Source organism: Scatophagus argus, chromosome 22 (assembly GCF_020382885.2).
Source record: "Scatophagus argus isolate fScaArg1 chromosome 22, fScaArg1.pri, whole genome shotgun sequence".
NCBI lineage: Eukaryota > Metazoa > Chordata > Actinopteri > Scatophagidae > Scatophagus > Scatophagus argus.
Genome location: NC_058514.1, coordinates 9,501,124 through 9,518,851, shown reverse-complemented (window position 1 = coordinate 9,518,851; position 17,728 = coordinate 9,501,124). Strand labels below are relative to the sequence as shown.

Sequence of the window (17,728 nt, the reverse complement as noted above, 5' to 3'; positions counted from 1 at the left end):
GGATAAACTTAGCATTAGATAGTAAATGCATACTGTAGGGGTCTGAACTCTCTCTTGTTAGTATGACATCTCTTCTCCACTGATTCCCTTGTGGCTCAACCTTTTATGATTTCACAAATTAAGTGGGAGCTGCTTGTTAAAACTGGTATTCCCAGTGGAGCAAGGTCTAGGCCCACTGCTCGTCCATACTTTGATGCTCATTTGCTTAAATGAATAATATTATTATTATTGCACATCAACCGCCCCAATAGAAGGAATGCAATGTCAATAACGTATTTGAGTTAGATTGATATAAGAAGACTATTGGTGCAAAACAAAATGAGATAAAATGAGCACATTTCAGAGATTTTCTCCTTCAGCAAAATCTGCAATGCAAGTGCACTGTCTCTGTAAATTTGGCAGTAGCCTAAAGGTTTAGAGAAGTGCATTTGTGAATAGCTGGTCAGCAGTTAAAGTGCCTGAAACTGCTGTGAAAGCATACTGTATAAGTTAAAACAAAGGGGAGAAAATGTAATGTCCTCTTTCCATCAAGAATTACTGCCAAAGTGCCCTTTATAAAAGCACTTAACATGAAGTTGCTTTACTGTTAGCTACTTGGCATTGGACTGTGGAGACATTTAAAGGTACTCTGAAGCTTCCAGGTGTGAATGTGAAACAGGTTGTTGGGGAAAAGAGCATGCTTGTCTGCTAGGCTGTCCTTGGATCAATGAGGGTTTAAAAAAAGGCACCGTGATCTTTAGTGAATGTTCAAGGTCCTCTCCTCTCACTTTCTTTTGAAAGTGTCCCTTTTCCGTATATAGTGACAGTATATATTGTAATTATTGTCACTGACATGGAAATTCAGACACTGGAACAAAAATGGTTTTCACCATAAAAAGCAATGTGAAGGATGACACGACGTCCCAGTGATTTGATGTCCTCTTCCACCAGGTGAATGCACGTGACTTCTCCAAGGTTGACCATGAGGAGGCAGTGGTGGAGGCCATCAGACGGGACCCCATCGTTGTCCAGGTTCTCCGGCGAACCCCCACCAGAGCCACGGCTGCTGTTGCACATAACCACAGCGGCACACCTCAGGATGTGTGTGTGGTGGATGTTTGCACGCAAACTGACATCACATTCGAACACATCATGGCACTGGCGAAGCTTCGGCCTGCTACTCCACCTGTCCCTGACATCTGTCCCTTCCTTTTGTCTGACAGGTGAGCAAAATCACTCTCGGTACAGTTATAGCCAAAGCAAGAAGTTTCCATCTGCTGAAAGGGAGCTGAATGTTAATGATACACACTGACACAAGAATTATTATCCTATATTGTGTTATAAGGAACCTGGAGAGCTTCTCTTCAGTTCTGTCCTTTCATGGAAGTAATTAAGCAGTTGTATCATAGTGTGGAAACTCCTGGCATGGCTTAGTACTTTGTCCCTGTGATATCATTATGCAGAGCCAAACCCACATGCAATAATTCCTTCTGTGTGCTACATCCATTTTCTTTAATGGAAACTTTTGCTGGGCGAGTAAAAGCCATTGGGCTGATAGAGCAGGCATTCTGGTACTAAGTCCATTCTGTGGCTAATTTTAGAGTTTTGCTGGGCAGCAGATGAAATCAATTTGTCCTATATAAATCCTACAAATCTACAAGCCCTGGTAAATGATTATGGAGAGACAGTTACCGTGCTGACAATTTACTGAAGTCATGGCTTTTATAGGGCAAATGGTTGATGTCTGCATTGCTTGTTTAGAGTTTTGTTGTAAAATGAGATCCCTCATTGGATATGCAACACAGAAAGATATCACTTTTAGATAAGGAACTTTAATTGTTTCATTTCCTCAAAGAGACTATTAAACATGAAGCATGATGAACGTGGTACATGGACCATTTTCCTTACTCGCTGACCAAATTTAACTGGTATTAATTATTTCAAGCTAGAGATACATGAAGACGTGAATCTTGGACATACATTAACATAATTGATACCTTCTCTTCTTTCTCCCTTTAGCTGTCATTCCATCCACACAATGGAACATGAGTTTTATGAATGTCCAGAGTACCTGTCCAATAACCCAGCAGAGGTAGAGAGGACTGAAGAGTATGAGTATGAGGTACAGTTTTGCATCTTCCTGCTGTACTTTATCGTTATGGTGGCCAGGTTTGGAACCATGACATATTGTATTTTCAGTTTGCGATTTGCAGTTTACAGATCTCTAACCTTTTTTCTTTTCATCTGTGTACTGTTAGCTATCCAAAAAGGGCATCAAATGACCAAAAGATAATTAAGAAAACAAGAGAGATCAATGGACAAATTAACATATGATTTGCATATTTATACTCCCTGGAAGATTTACCTTTTCTGTTTTGGGCAGTCCATTTGCCCTCCTCTGGTGATCTTATTTTATCATTGTTTAATGGCTGATGGAGAGACTGATAGTAATGCTGATGAATGATACTAATGAACCTGCAGGATATGTACAGAACTATACTTTTACAATAGAAATGGTAGCTGTATAGATACTTGTTGAGCAAGATTTGTTGTATTGTAAGTGCACTGAATAGGTTTAATTTTGCAGATGGACATGAGGCCATCCTTGTGTCTGTAATATACAATCCTAGGAGATAACCCAAGGCTGTTGTATAATGCTCACGAGTCCCATAACAATATAAGAAAAATTGGCTACTACAATAATAAAAGAAAATTGGCTTCCCCTTATGAAAACTGGGCCTACTCTTCAGATTATTTTGTGTAGCAAAGTCCCTGGGTTAAAGATAGAACATAATCGTAGCAAAGAAATTCCTTCTCTGAAAGGCCTCATTGTTGAATCACCAGTGTGTTTAATTGACAGGCTGATTCCCTTTCTTCAAGCGCTGACCTTCAGAATTGTTTGTGCCACTTTTCAGACAGCCACTTAAAACTGAACAGAAATTGTGAATATGTTTGATAGTAAAGAGGACCCACTCACTGGTATCAGAATGGAATTGATGAGATTTTAATCCAAAGCCAAAAGCTGGTTTCTAGGTTTGAGCAATGTTCAGTTCTAAATAGGAGACTTTTACAGAGGACTGTGAATGTGATTAATTCACACATTGCTCATATAGAAAGACACAATTTATACAGTACAGTACTTTTAAATGACTGTGTTTTATTTAATGATAGCACCAGTGGAAAATTCAGGAGATTGCCTGTGTTAATTTGATTCATTCTCTGGGGACCATGAATGTCTGAACCACTGATTTTCATGGCAGTTCATACAGTATATGTTTCACTTAAAGTGGCATCACTGACAAATATGGCCTCAAATGTTTGAATTACAAATAAGTGAATACATATACCCAAGTGATTCACTTTGCATTGAATGATAAATGTCAGATTTTCTTCAAAGGGAGAATCTTTTTGTTAAATGTTGCTCTGCACATTTCAAACATAATTTGGGCTATGTCTAAAATTTTGCAATCAGAAGAGGGCGTTCTGTGCTGTCTGCCATACAGTCAATGGTCTGTGCCCACAAGTGTCTCCAATGTAACAGATGCATCATGTCACTCAGACAGTGGACCTGGAGGTCATGCTAGGTGACGTTGATGGGTGACGTTTGCTACTGTCAATGCTCCCCCTCGGTTTAATGGGCACTTCCTGGTTCAGTGAACTGCATTGTGGGTCATTAGGGTTCCTCTGCTGCCAGCTGTGGCCTTACCTTACAGCGTCATCTGGATGAAAGAGTCTCTTTTGTGTCAGGGGTGGGATCGGGGGGGTTGCAGGGCTTGTGTGCTGTAATAGCAGTAGTATCTGAACAAGGTCAGCTTTACACACACACACACACACACACACACACATACACACTCCCACCCCCACCTGCCAGACGTACACACACCAAATCAGCCATCCTCACTTACCTCTGTCCATCCATGTGTATCTAACTGAAACATGAATGGCTTTCCTCTCGGATGAAACAGAATAGGGCTGCCATTCCCAGGAACATTACTTCTGACAGGTTTAGCTTCATATCCAACCGATTGTCCACATGGGGACTCCTGCTGTCAAAATACTCCTGCTACTTCTGCCAAACCCACCAAACTATATATTGCCAAGTAGCAGGGAGCAGATGTAGAAGTTTCAGAGTTAACACATTTTTAAATGAATGTTTTCATTGTAAGGACAAAAACTAAAGCTCACAGCAGAAGAGCAAGCCATCACAATTCCAATCCCCAGAGTGACTAAAAATGCTACTATGACTATCTGAGTTTATCATCCTCTCAACAATTGCTACACATTTTGGATATTGATATCTGCTTTCGTGACAAAATAATGTTGAATATTAGCAGATTTTAATGAATGCTTTGTTATACAGCACAGCTATTGAAGTGGTGGCAGTCTGCCAGAAAGCAGCCAGTTAGTAGTTTGCCAGTTGAAACCAAATAAAAATGTCTTAATTATGCATCATCAGTGGGTGCCAAACATCAAAAGCTGGATTTTAATTCCTTAAAAAACAAACAAACAAACAAACAAAATGGTATGGGTGGTACAAATGGGTGGTACAGGAATAAAGAATCTTATTGAGCTCTGCCAGTGCAAGAATTTTTAAAAAAGCAGAAATGCTTTTTATCAAGCATTGACTAACTAAAAAGTAAGACCTGGGTACTCTGTGATTTAAAATTGCACTTCCTGAATGTGGGGGGACCAGAGAGAGGAAGATTAAATAAAGAATTGTTAAAATCAATGTAGTACAGGCCAAAATATCCAGTTCCTATGAGCCATAATTACCACAATGCAAGTGAAAACCATCTTTTGCTAGACACTCCTTGCATAATAAATGCATACATCATTCAATATCCACACCCCCAGTTTGTAATGTCAGTCTTTTACCAGGTACAGGGGAATCCTGAAGGCATCATCAGGGTCATTTTGTCAAACTTTAAAAACCATCAACACCAATTCAAGTTCAATTTGTGTTGAGGCAGCCAGTGACCATATCACCAAATTAGTTTGCATAGACAAGTACCACTTAATGAAATATTTGATTATATATTTAAAAAAAATCCAAAAGCAGCTAAAACAAACTCAATTGTTACAATGCATTAAAAGCCACATGAAATTAGGGCTGTGCCCTAATTCAAACTCCACAGTGGTACATCATCCTACCCTCACTAATCAAGCCTCTCTACAGTTTCAGCACCCAACAGCTCCACCCATCTGGAGATCATTCACATGTGGGCTTCACACCATGATAGTTGACTTCTGTAATCCAATAAAAACTGGAATACCACCCAGTGTGTGCTGACATCAAGGGATTAGTGCGATCTGCTCGCACTGTATGCAGCTGTTAATTTACTCTCAGGGTTTGTATAAATCAGCCAGTGCACTAAACTGGTGAGAAGTGTGGGTAGTCAAGACCAGCGGATGGTATTACAAAATTATAAACTCCTAACACACCACAACATTTGAAGGTCAGGGCTGTCTGCACAGGGGGTTAAATGCCACAGAAATTAATTATTTCCCCTGTCAATCTCTGCTATCGAGGTTTCCCATGACAGAAAAAAGGGGGGAGCTGGGGCTTAATTGTTGCTCCCCCACAGTCATCCTCTTTTTACCCCACTACCCTCCTTTCACAACTTCACCTCACGGAAATGAATTTGGCAGCGTGGGGTTAATAAAGATTACCCCCAGAGTTATCTTTATGTGATTACCTTTATACACAGCAGGGATCAAAAGGAGCCAGAAGCTGCCCGGGTTAAATTTAGAGAAATTTCCTGTGGGAGGGGAACAGCCAATGAAATACCATTACTATGGCCATCAAAGCCTTTTACATTGCCACATGCTGGATTCAGTTTGATAGTAACAGGCTTTTATCCCACTGATGTACAAAGCACATGCTGGGTTTATGTTCGTGTGTCTGTGTGTGCTTATATAGTTCATTTACATTGTACTTTACGTTCTACTGTGTGTGTGTGTATGTTCATTCATTGTGCCTGGCTAAGTTTTAATGTGGTGACCCCTGCAACTTTTGGTCTTGATCCTGGGTGAAGTTGGAGCAGCCTATGAGTTGGTGTAGGTGATCAAGTAGAGCAAGAATGTATCTGATTTCAAAAACTTACCTCTTTCCCGAATGGTACCCTGCTCAAATGACAGCAATGAGGGTAGCAGTTTTGTCTTTTCCAAAAGATAATTCACAATATTGGAACAATTGGAACAACAAAAGACTCCCAAAGTGATAGGAAAGGTAACGCAGAAAACAACCATCAAGCAAGTCCTCATCTACCATGGGTGGTACCATTTCAGGTGTTCTGTAAAAGATGAGTCAGCTCCACGTTTGAATAGATCTTGCTGTGGAAACTACTAAATCCATTGGGGAAAGCATATAGACTCCTAACAGGTATATCATGGGAAAACACGTTTGGAAGAAAACGTTATTGGTTTATTTTGTGGTTGTTGTAACAGGAGGTGGAGCTGTGTAGGCAGAACAGCCAGGAGAAGCTTGGCTTGACGCTGTGCTACAGGACTGATGACGAAGAGGACACTGGCATCTATGTCAGCCAGGTAGGGACACATGTTCCTGATGTTTTGTTTTCTTAAAATGCGTGAAAAATAGTGTTACATCTTGTTAACACATTTAACTCTTTTTAGTATCTGAAAAGTCACACAATTACGTGCTGCAAAATAGATATTTTCTGTAGCGTAAAATAAAATGCAGAAACTCTGGAGTGTAAACAAGCACTCCCTGATGAAGTCTGAAAGAAACAAGGCTGCATGTTTGTTACATTAAACTCAGAGTCCTGTGACTGGTTTCCTTCAGTGCAGGAAGTTATTAAAAGATGGAAAGAAATCCCATTTGATTCCCTGTTTTTACATCATGAAGCTGGGAGGAACTTGAATTGAATTAGGGAGAAAAGAGGGAAGAATGTTTGCCAGTGAATTTATCAACTCTGAATGAGCCACGCATGGCTAAAGAGGAAGTCAGGTTTGAAATGTGATTTCCGTCCCAGCATTCTCATGTCTCCTCCTTTAACGTGTTTTAATTGAAGGTTTTAATTAGCTCAGAGCGACGACCTTCTCCTTTCAGTAAGTGAAATAACACATTCTCTCGTTTTCTGTACTCCATCTGAATACCAAACACAGAAAACAAAGAGGGAGATATTACAGAGATTGTTTTTAATGATTTGCTGTTCAAATACTTCCTCTTGCAAAACATTGAGACAAAATGAAAACAAATTATTGCATTATATGGCGTAATGAGGGCTTTAAACACAACAAACTGAATTAGAAAAATGTTTTATCTGACTGCAGGTGCACTTTCAATCCCATTATGAACAAAACAAGGCAAGGGTGTGAAAGGTAGGAGCCGTTATGAGAAATACAGCTGGCGTACAAAGACCCGCAGTATATTTAGCTCCCTTCCACCCTTGTACAGTTACTTGTATATAAAACCGTCAACCAGCTAATCCTCGGGTTTTTCACCAATTCTTGAACCAGACAAAGAATCTGAAAACAAAACCACAAACAATACCCGCATCTGCTGAACCTCAAAAGACTGTGAAAGCAGCCTCCCACCGACAGAGCGCATCTATTTTTGTATGTTTGATAAAAAAAGGATAAAAATGCTAATTTCCCTCATTAAAATGTAGGCCTGTGTATGGATAGTATCAGTGCAACTTTGGTAGGTGCTTGCTTTGTTTTTTGTTTTTTTTCCCTTCATTTCTACGAAGTTGCCCCCCCTCCCCCCCACGCACACACACACACACACACACACACACACACACACACACACACACACACATAGGTATTTCTCTTGAAGTTTATGAAGTGATTATTGAGGGCTTGTAGTGTTCTTGCATATCCAATGACTAACTCACATGCTCTTTTGAATGATGACAAAGACACAGATGTTACCTTCAGTAGGTGTCACCACACAAGCTTTTGAACTCAAGATGGATGAGAAGCAAGTCAGTACCAAAAAAAGTACCTGTGAGAACCCACCTCTATGTAAAATACGAGGTTGTCAGCAAGAAAATAAGCATGTTTGCTTTATGAAAAAACAGAGTTTTATTCCTGACAGCAGAAATAAGAGAGCTGTGGCAAGAGAGCGGTATCTCAGTGGCATTTCAGAGATACAAATTGATCGTCTGTCAGCATCAGTTTTCATGTTCTTTTGTGCAGGTGGAGCCAAACAGTATAGCAGCCAGAGATGGACGCATCAAGGAAGGAGATCGTATCCTACAGGTGCCTATTTTCATCTCACTAAACATAACTAACATTCACTCCTAAGTTATACTGTGAACAACATGGCTTCTAACATGTCTAGGTTTAACCCTAGTGATTCTTCACATCACCTGCAGAATGATATCTTTGATTTCAGCCATGTATTTACAAAATAAATTTAAAGAAATAACTTTTTTTTTTTTTTTTAGAAAATAACATTTCCTGTTTCTTTTGTCTGTGTTGGACAAATATGCCGTGGTTGATCCTCCAAGCCCAATATAAAGCAGTCTTTTCAGAGGACAGCCAAGCTGCTGATGACTCCTGTCTGGGCAAGCATATGTATATTTAATCACCTCGTTTTACCAGGGAAATTGAAATCCCTTGTGACAGTTACAACAGGTACTACATCTTCTCCAGCACTCCAAACTGTTTCAGTCTTTCTCAGTCTCATTCAACAAAAATACCTATGTGGTCAGAGATTGGTGATAGCCTTCTCTAGACATGTGCAACTGCAATGTTGCAAATTTACATACACACTCTGAAGCTTTTATTCTTTGCATTGAATATATCCAGTCTACTACAGACACATCATAGTTTCAGTGTCCATTGTTTAGAACATAGAATAAACAAAGTGAAAAGGTTTGCACTTCTGACTCCACTCAACGAGCTGCACCAGGTGTGTGTGAACAGTCCCTCATTAAGACTTAACAAGACTTTGTTTCTTCTTTCTTTCTTTTTTTTTGTTCTTGTTGCCTTTGCTGCTGTTGTACTTATAATAAGTACTTATTATATGCGGGTGTCATATGTGTATGTAGCTGTATTGTCTACATTTAGTGGATACTCTTGAAATGTACTCATCAAGTAGATGGGTGAAGTCAGGTCGACTCCACCCATCCACTTGATGAGTTCATTGGAAACACCTTTTGCCCCTGACTGCCCTCCTTCTGTTTGGCTTTTGCCATGACTGTGAAAGTCTATTTAACCATCTAGAGCCACACAGTCCGTAAGCTGTGCTGATAGTTTGCAGACGTGTTCCCATTTGAATTGTCCTTCATGTTTTTTTTTTCCCCCCCTAAATGATAAGGTCATTGTACTGCAGAATAGTGTGGTCTTTTACGTAAAGGGGCAAATACACAGTGCTAAATGCCTTTGGAAAGTGAGCATTTATGTTGCAAAGACCACCACGTTGCTATGAAGCCATACATTTAACTTGAGCTAACATGATGGGATTTTTTTTTTTAATTAATCTGTCAGCATAACATAGCATCCTACCCTATTAAGTGTGGAAAAAACTGAGTACACTGTACCTAAATGCAGTGTATACAAGGCATTTTACTTCACACTTTATCATTCTGAGTATTTGTAAAGTCAGAAAACACGTCAGTTTTTATTGCAAAATTCTGTTAACAATTACAAGTATGTCACATTTGAAATAATTTTGCATGAATCCACTTTGTGTGATGTCTCCCTGAAAAGGTGAATTTCTCATTTATGCTTGTTAATTTATATAAAGTAGATTTTCAGAGGCACTGATTTTTATTCAAATAAAATGTATTTGACCTAAACTTACTGTGTGACTTCAAGGTAAGCAATACCAACTCCTGAACAGCAGTGTATCAAAATTACCTCTTCTCCATATTTATTGTATATACTGCAACACAACACAACAAATACCTCCATTCTCTGACTGTAGTGTTTCCGTGTCCCAGTATTGTGAATGATTGTGAAGAGCAGGGCCTGCTCTACCTCTGGCCCTATTATCTTCTTCTGACAGCCCCATTACTCTCATGTGGAAAAGATGAACGCCACCTGTCAAAGAACAGTTAATTGTGTGGTGAGAGCAGATTCTCGTGAGGTTGGGCTATACACTTGCCATTGTCTCCACTTACCAAGCATTGCTGCCCACCAGGCCTTTAATAGGGATTGTGTCGAGATGGAGGAAAGAAAGGTGTGGAAAAGAGACTGATGGACAGAGAAAATGGGCAGAAAGAGTATGTGAGAGAGAGAAGGGTATCTGTGATTACTGAAGTTGTGTCTTGCAGAAATGGGAACAATGGTGGTTTTATTGCACCCTTCATCTAATTAATGGCAGTTAAATGGATGATGATTATAAAAGCACAGATTTTCATTTCTTGGATATGTGGCAGGGACTTTCAACAAGTTTGGTCTTCTGAACATGACCATCTATGCTTGTCTCTGATGTACAGATTAATGGCTGTGAAGTGCAAGACAGAGAGAAAGCCGTTGCCTTGCTGTCAAGTGAAGAAACAAGGACCATCATACTACTAGTGACAAGACCAGAAATCCAGGTAAACACACAAACAACTATAGAGCCTCCCTGCCCTATCTTGACAACTTATGTCAAGCTAAATAACAACAGCTGCCTGCTAAGTGCCTTTTGCTTTTCTTCACACTGTCAGCATGATTGTCTGGAGTTTCTACACACAAAGAAACACATATATACATAGAAAGACAAAATTTCTGACAAGATGTTGTGATTTCAGCTGGAGGAGGAGGTATGGCTTGATGAGGAGCAACAGGAACTTGTGGAAGAGCTGAAGATGGAGATCCTAGAGGAGAGGAGGAAGCAGAAAGAACATAACTTTGATAGGGAAGATGAGGTGAGAGCGTAAACTAAGAGAAATATATCAAAACAAGAGACCAAAAGTCCAAAAAAGAAACTGGATTGGAATTGGAATTGAATTGGAGGAGACTAAATAAAGGTGGCAGGGCATTGATTCACATAACCGTATGATTATTCAAACTGTGTTTGCTGATTTAGGCAAATGCCTATGTTTTAAAAACTCTTGCTTTCTACAGTATTTGCGCATGGCAATTTAGGTAGCAGGATCATGGCTATAGCAAACTGTTCTGAAGGTTGGGCAGCCAAAGCTCCTACTTTAAGTTATGAAAAGATCACAATTAGGGTACATTAAAGGGCAAGCATTAACTATGCTGTGACTGGAACTCAGATATCCAGCATGAACATCATATACATTTATCAACCACCCTGACCTCCACATTATGACTTCCAACCTCTCTCAGAATAAGGTTCTGTATCGGTATTGAATATTGATTTTTGGTACAAATTGTAAGATGCAGAATTTTCCAATATGCTTATAACTTCTGGGCATACTTGGCTAATCAGCCTCCCTTAACAATGCAGCAGCAAGTGCAAGAAGCTCTTGCAAGTGAATGAAACTGCCCTTGAGGACAACTGACTGTTTTTACTTTTTTTCAGCATCAAGCTGAACAAGAGATGACAACAGACACAGCTACCTGTTCCTCCAACAATCAAGACAAGGACAGTGGCTTTGGACACAGTACAGACAGTCCAGAGCACCAACCCCTGCTGGCTAGACTCCACAGGAGGACCCCAGCCCACTGCCTGAGGGATCGATGGCGAGCAGAGCATCAGCACACAAGAAGAGAGACTGTAGTCCCGCAGGACACCCGGGGACCAAGGACATTGTCCAAAGGACAAGGCCATGAAGGGGTAGTCAGTACTCACAATGGTGGAGGTGGGATCCTAAGTTTAGAGAATCGCTTCCAGCAACTCTTGGAGCTCAAATGTCAAATCCGAAATGGAGGTGAGTGTGGGGTGTACTCCATTCGACACAGTATAGAGTGTAGTCTCACTGAGCAAGGAGGAGGGGACAGAGATGATGTAGATAGTGTTGGAGGAGGGAATGGAGTAGAGCACGAATTGAGAATGTTAAATGAGGAACTGCGCAGCATTGAGCTTGAGTGTCAGAGTATCATGCAGGCGCATCAGCTCCGCCAGACCCACCAGTTGGACCCCTCACAAGCCACGTCCTCACCAGGACGGAGCCCCAAAGATGGAAAGAGACATGGCAGGTTGGCTGACATCCACGAATACCCAGAGAGGTCAGACAATGATAAGATCCGTGAGAAAGACAGCTCCAGTGCCTACAACACAGCAGAGAGTGCACGATCGACACCGCTAGGAGTGGAGAGGTCTCCTGATCATTCTCTGCAAAGACACATTAGCATCACCAACCAGAAAAATGTCAGACTGGCTTCCTCAACACCCTCCAGCCCCATCCCTATCCCCAAGCCCCAGGGTACACCCAGCCGTAGTAGACCTGCAGACCCAGGTCCTGTTATCTCGAGCAGCCCAGACCAGAGCAACCCTTCCCGTTCTGAGTCAGACCCTGCCCTACCTGCAGATGATGAGAGGTGTGAAAAGAAAGGGAGGACCAAAGATTCCAGAAGGGGGCTTTCCTATGGTTCTTCGTATCAGACAACCCCTTATCAAGGTCAGGGGGGATCCAGGCAACTTCAGGTAGGGACAATCAAGAAGAGATGTGTCAGCCTAATGTTGATATACTTTTGAGGAAGGCAACCCTGAAGACAGTCATGTGCTAACAGTGTTTTTTTTTGTGTTACAGAGCTACATGCAGCTGCTACAACAGCACTCATCCCTAGAGTATTCTCAGAGCCAGCTGAGTCTGCTCAGTGTCTGTCGAGATCCTATGCACCGGAGTGGACGCCCTGGGGAACCTCGCCTTGAGTGGAAGGTCAAAGTTCGCGCTGATGGCACGCGCTATGTGGCCCGGAGGCCTGCTCGTGACCGCATCCTAAGGGAGCGGGCGCTAAGGATCAGAGAGGAGAGGAGCGGGGGAATGACCACAGATGATGATGCTATGAGTGAGATGAAGATGGGGCGCTACTGGAGCAAAGAGGAGAGGAAGCAGCACTTGGCACGGGCCAGGGAGCAAAGGAAGAGGAGGGAGTTCATGCAGAAGAGTCGCCTCGAGTGTCTGAAGGAGGGGCCAACCAGTGGAGCTGAGGGCAGGAAGGAGATCAATATCTTAGAGCTCAGTCACAAAAAGATGATGAAGAAACGAAACAAAAAGATCCTGGATAACTGGATGACCATCCAGGAACTGATGAGCCATGGGGCAAGAGTCCCAGAGGGCTCCAAACTACATAACGCCTTCCTATCTGTCACGACTGTGTAGCAGACACATACAGTACTAGATAAACTTAAGTACCGAACACTTTTGATATCAGGTAGCCTGCATTTCAGGAACTACTGCTCTATGTAAAAATGAATAAATAAAAAAAAAAAAAAAAAGAAAACTGTTTGTTAAAGTAAAATGTCACTGCTGAGGACCTCCGTAGCATCTCTAAGACAACTTTGTATCTATCACTTTAAGAATAGCTGAATACTCAGCAACTTTCCACTGTTTTTACACTGACATTTTGGTAATGCACTGGCTTCTCATAGCAAATGATTTTGGTAGCATATTGGTTCGAATGGATTCTTCAGAAAGTGAAGAACCAACACATTAACTTCATATATGTTATCTATTGTGTCTCGATGTCCAATCTTCTGTTTCACTGTATAAAAAGTGACTTCACTTGCCTCGTTCAAGGTGGCATTTTTTTGTAAAGGGAAAAAATAATATTTTTCAGACTTTGTAAACGGAGAAACTTTTTGTAATGATTTTTTCTACACTGAATGTCAACAGTACTGTAAACATTTTGCTGTAATTTCTTGTTTCTGTTCATATCACCAAACTCTAAAAGTCAGAACTGACACTATTTGATTGTACTGTAGCCTACTTTGTATGCCAGACCAACACAAAGAAGAACTTTGTGAAATATCTGTGTATATGTGTATCTCAAACACTTCTTTCATTGTGTTGATCATGTCACTTAAGTTATAGTTGTCTAAAAAATTTAGAGCATTCAATTTATGCACTGGATCATCATGGTATCTCAAAAGCTCATATTATTCATGAGCTGGAAGGGCTTTGTTTGAAACAGTTTTACCTCAAGTTATAGTCAAAACTGATCTATTAAGTGGTTAAATACCTGGTTAATTCAAACATTGACTCAAGCCCTTGAGTCAACCCTTCCTATAAATGATAAATGTGTTAATTATGTTGAAAATGTTTCATAGATTCATATTTATATTGTTTACTGTTATTTCTATTTATTGTAATTTAATTTTTACAGTCCATCTGATAAATGTTTTACATTAAATGGCTACCTTTTGAAAGGCCAACATTTCAAGGCACTGTTGAGAAAATGTATAATATTGCAGCCTTTCAACTCAAACCTGCTGCTTATAACTGTAAAGGTCACTGAAGAGGCCTTGGGTTCAGTATTTGTTGATGGTTAAATTTGTAAGAAAACAATAATAATAATAAAAAAAGGAAAATAAAGATTTCACTTTTAGTCAGTTATTACCTTTATTGAATTTTACTAAAATATATCAACAACTATTTTACTATTTTATTTCAAATTTTCCAGGCTTTAGTGTATGAACAAATACATGGAGAACTAATGATATTCCCATCAGCCATAACCTCATGTTAAGTACAAATGTAAGGAGTCTAGCTTGCTAAATTCGAGTGATGAACTTGGTAAACATTACAGTTCCCAAACATCTGCACGTTAGCCTCGTCATTGTGAGCATGTTAGCATGCTGGTCTGTGTGTTAGCTCCAAACACACGGAGCTCCATAAGTTTTTAGCAATTCAGTTTGAATGTGAGTCAGTGTGCAGGGAGAAATGTCTCTATCATACCCACCATGCATTATGCATGTAGTCCAGTGGTTTACATGTTTGGATTGTTTGGACAGGCACAACAGGAACACTTGTATCTTCCTGTTCTAGAATAAAAATTCCGTCATATCATATATGTGTCATCATATGCGTGTGTGGTGTCAGTCAAGGAGTACATAAGAGGAGGCAGCTACATCCATGATGTTTATCTCAGATACATGATGCAGGAAAATCCTTGTAAGTGCTTCTGATCAATCAGACACATTCTAAAACCAGTGAATGAATTTGTGAGTGATTTCAAAAGAAAATGATTGCTAACTGAACACATGGGTGAATTAAATGGGAACTGTAATGATTGCTGCACCTGGACAAGTACCACACCTGCCTCCGGATCTCCATTTTCAAATTCTCAGGAAAGTATAAACCTTTCTGATGTTTCGTGGCTTGATAGCGCACAGAGTAATTTACCCTGTCGCTACAGTTTACAGTATTCATGTATTCACACTGGGATGACTGACTGACAGTGTGTGTGGGGGTGGGACACTGGTGCATAGAGACTGTGTGTGTGTGTGTGTGTCTGTTGGGGATGGGGTGGGGGTGTACATGTCCGTTTAGCGATAGGAGGCATCAAAGCTAAACTATACTCCCATTTCAAAGCATTAAGGGGGTGTGATGAAGTCTCCACATCCCCTGTCAATCTGCTGTGTCTGTCCGCAGCCCACTGAACTGAAGAATTAATGAGAGACATCAGACTGGCATCCCCATCGCCAGGGTTTTTATGCATAATATTAAATCAGGTGAGCAGAGCACCCACTTTTCTCACAGCTACCCATCTTCCTGCATAATATCCAGCCAGTTACATCTGTGTGACAGAAGTGGCACAGGAACTGAAAAATTATTCTCTGCAGTCAAAAGTATTATAAATGATTAATCCCAGTGTACATAGCAAGGATAATTCAATCAATGTTGACCTGTTACAGTGGTGTTGTGTGGTAACCTACAATGAAAGTGATTTGACTTTCTATACCTTTATGAAGCACAACGGCATAATCAAAATACATGGCTTAATCCTGAGGCATTAAAGCTTAGGTTGCATGCTGCCTTCAGGAATCAAGGCATGACATAAAAAGAGAATGCCTCCATAACTATAAAAAAATTTTAAATGTTTGTTTAAAGAAGACCTACCCTTGTTTCAATATTTCATAACTGTGGAGTTAACAGAGAAAACTCTCAGGGTACCATAAGGATTGTGTGCTTACACGATGATGCTGGTTATTGTACACTCTATGGAAAATATACACAGTTGTACACAATTTTTAATTTTGAAGACTATACTTTAGATGCTGAGACACAACACTCAAAATTAAATGCTGCTTCAATACTAGCTGTGTGGATGCACTCAATGCTGTTAATTGTGTGATTGTCTTATTAAAGGCAGATGGTTAAAACATAAGCAGCTTCAGTAGATAGTTTGACATTTTGGAATATTTGCTACCTTGTCAAGAGTGAACCTCTTGGTGTGTACTGGGCTCAGTTCAGGTAACATCCATTGATTTTCCTTATTAAAAATAAAAGTACCCACTGCAAAGATTCTGCAACTCCTTGAGGAAGACATCATTGTGATTTTGTTCATCAGTAAACAGTATTTGTGAAGTGTTTGTTGGGAACTTTACAAGTGTTTCTTACCTCAAATCTAGCGGTATCTTCACAGCAGGGTATTGCTCCAAACATATCAAGACGAATATGTGAAATCCATATATCCTGACTCCTCTTCAACCATTCCTCTCATCTGTCTATCTCATTCAGATTCCAACAGCTGAGTGGCTCAGTCTTGCACTGTAGCACAGATGAAAAAGCGTGCTATCCCAGCTCTCTTTAATCTAACGATGCCTTTGAAGCATCTGAGTGAATGAGTGGGACTAGAACAAAGTCAGGTTTTCTTTACTGAGATGCCTTTTTTTTTGTTTGTTTTTTTAACTTGACAAGAAGGGGGTGGTGTTTTGTGTGTGTGCTCAGGTGTGAGTGTACTTAAGTGTGATTACACAGTGTGGCATTATTAAAAAAAAAAAAAGACACAAATAAACTTGAAATCCTCAGCAGAAGCCCCATTATAGGAGTAAAAAAGTATTTTTTTCACTTTGTTATTGTTTCCTAATTATTCATAGTTGTTTGGTCATATGAACCATCAACAATCAATCTAAAACAAATACAAGATATGATGAATGTTTTGGGGTTTTTTGGGGGGGGGCGGGGCTGTGGAAGACAGTCTTCTAATTTTGCTTTACATGGCTTGACAAGATAAAGACATAGGCAGGATGCTGCATCTATTTAATTGATGGTAATCAGATTGACTTTAGCCTAAAGGTTGTTTAAGCATGCTTCTATGTGCAAATCTGCTCATTTTAATCCCTACACCTTGTGGGAAAACCTCAGTGCGAAATGAGTGATGTCCCCTCCTACCTCGGCAGCTAACACTCAGGGGTCCTTGGCCATGGCAATTAACCCCCTATTGCTTCCTTGAAGTTGTGCTAAACAGTGTAAAGCTGCAGTTACACTGGGTTGCTTCCAAGTATGAATGTGTCCCACCATATTAATGTGAAGAGAGGCCATGCAGAAAAAGTGCACATGGTCAGCAAAATAAGGGAGGAAATGAATCAGGGATGCAAACTTATGTGTTTTGCTGTGTGTATTGTTGAATGAATGACCTGCAGACGTAGATTTGATCAATCAGTGTTGTTTGTCATACCGACAACAGCTAGGTCTGTCATATATTATCATATGCAGCCCGATCCAGAGTTGTGTGTTATTATGGAATAAATTACTGATCAGGGTGGGGTAATGACTGATAATTTTCCATTCATTAAACCTCTACTCATGGACTCAATTACGCACTAATGGCTCATTCAGAATTCTAATTAACAAAATGGAGATTTTTCTCTGTCTTTTCTGCATGAAAGACAAATAACTGTATTCCTGTGAAACTTCAGTCAATTTCAAACATAAAC

The 17,728-nt window shown here is 40.3% G+C and overlaps 1 protein-coding gene across 2 annotated transcripts; it reads left to right on the top strand.

The window, feature by feature from the left end:
- The first annotated feature begins 1,985 nt into the window (after positions 1 to 1,985).
- Positions 1,986 to 14,625, top strand: pdzrn4 (PDZ domain containing ring finger 4). 2 transcript variants are annotated; one of them, XM_046379589.1, is made up of 7 exons: positions 1,986 to 2,101; positions 6,427 to 6,525; positions 8,143 to 8,205; positions 10,392 to 10,493; positions 10,689 to 10,805; positions 11,426 to 12,490; positions 12,597 to 14,625. In XM_046379589.1, the coding sequence occupies exons 1-7, from the start codon at positions 2,018 to 2,020 to the stop codon at positions 13,167 to 13,169; spliced, it is 2,103 nt and encodes a 700-aa protein (XP_046235545.1). In that variant the 5' UTR covers positions 1,986 to 2,017; the 3' UTR covers positions 13,170 to 14,625. The 2 variants fall into 2 exon arrangements, with proteins under 2 accessions (XP_046235545.1, XP_046235546.1); XM_046379590.1 differs by lacking the exons at positions 1,986 to 2,101; positions 6,427 to 6,525; positions 8,143 to 8,205 and adding an exon at positions 9,149 to 9,340 and having other exon boundaries at positions 12,597 to 14,623.
- The last annotated feature ends 3,103 nt before the right edge of the window (positions 14,626 to 17,728 follow it).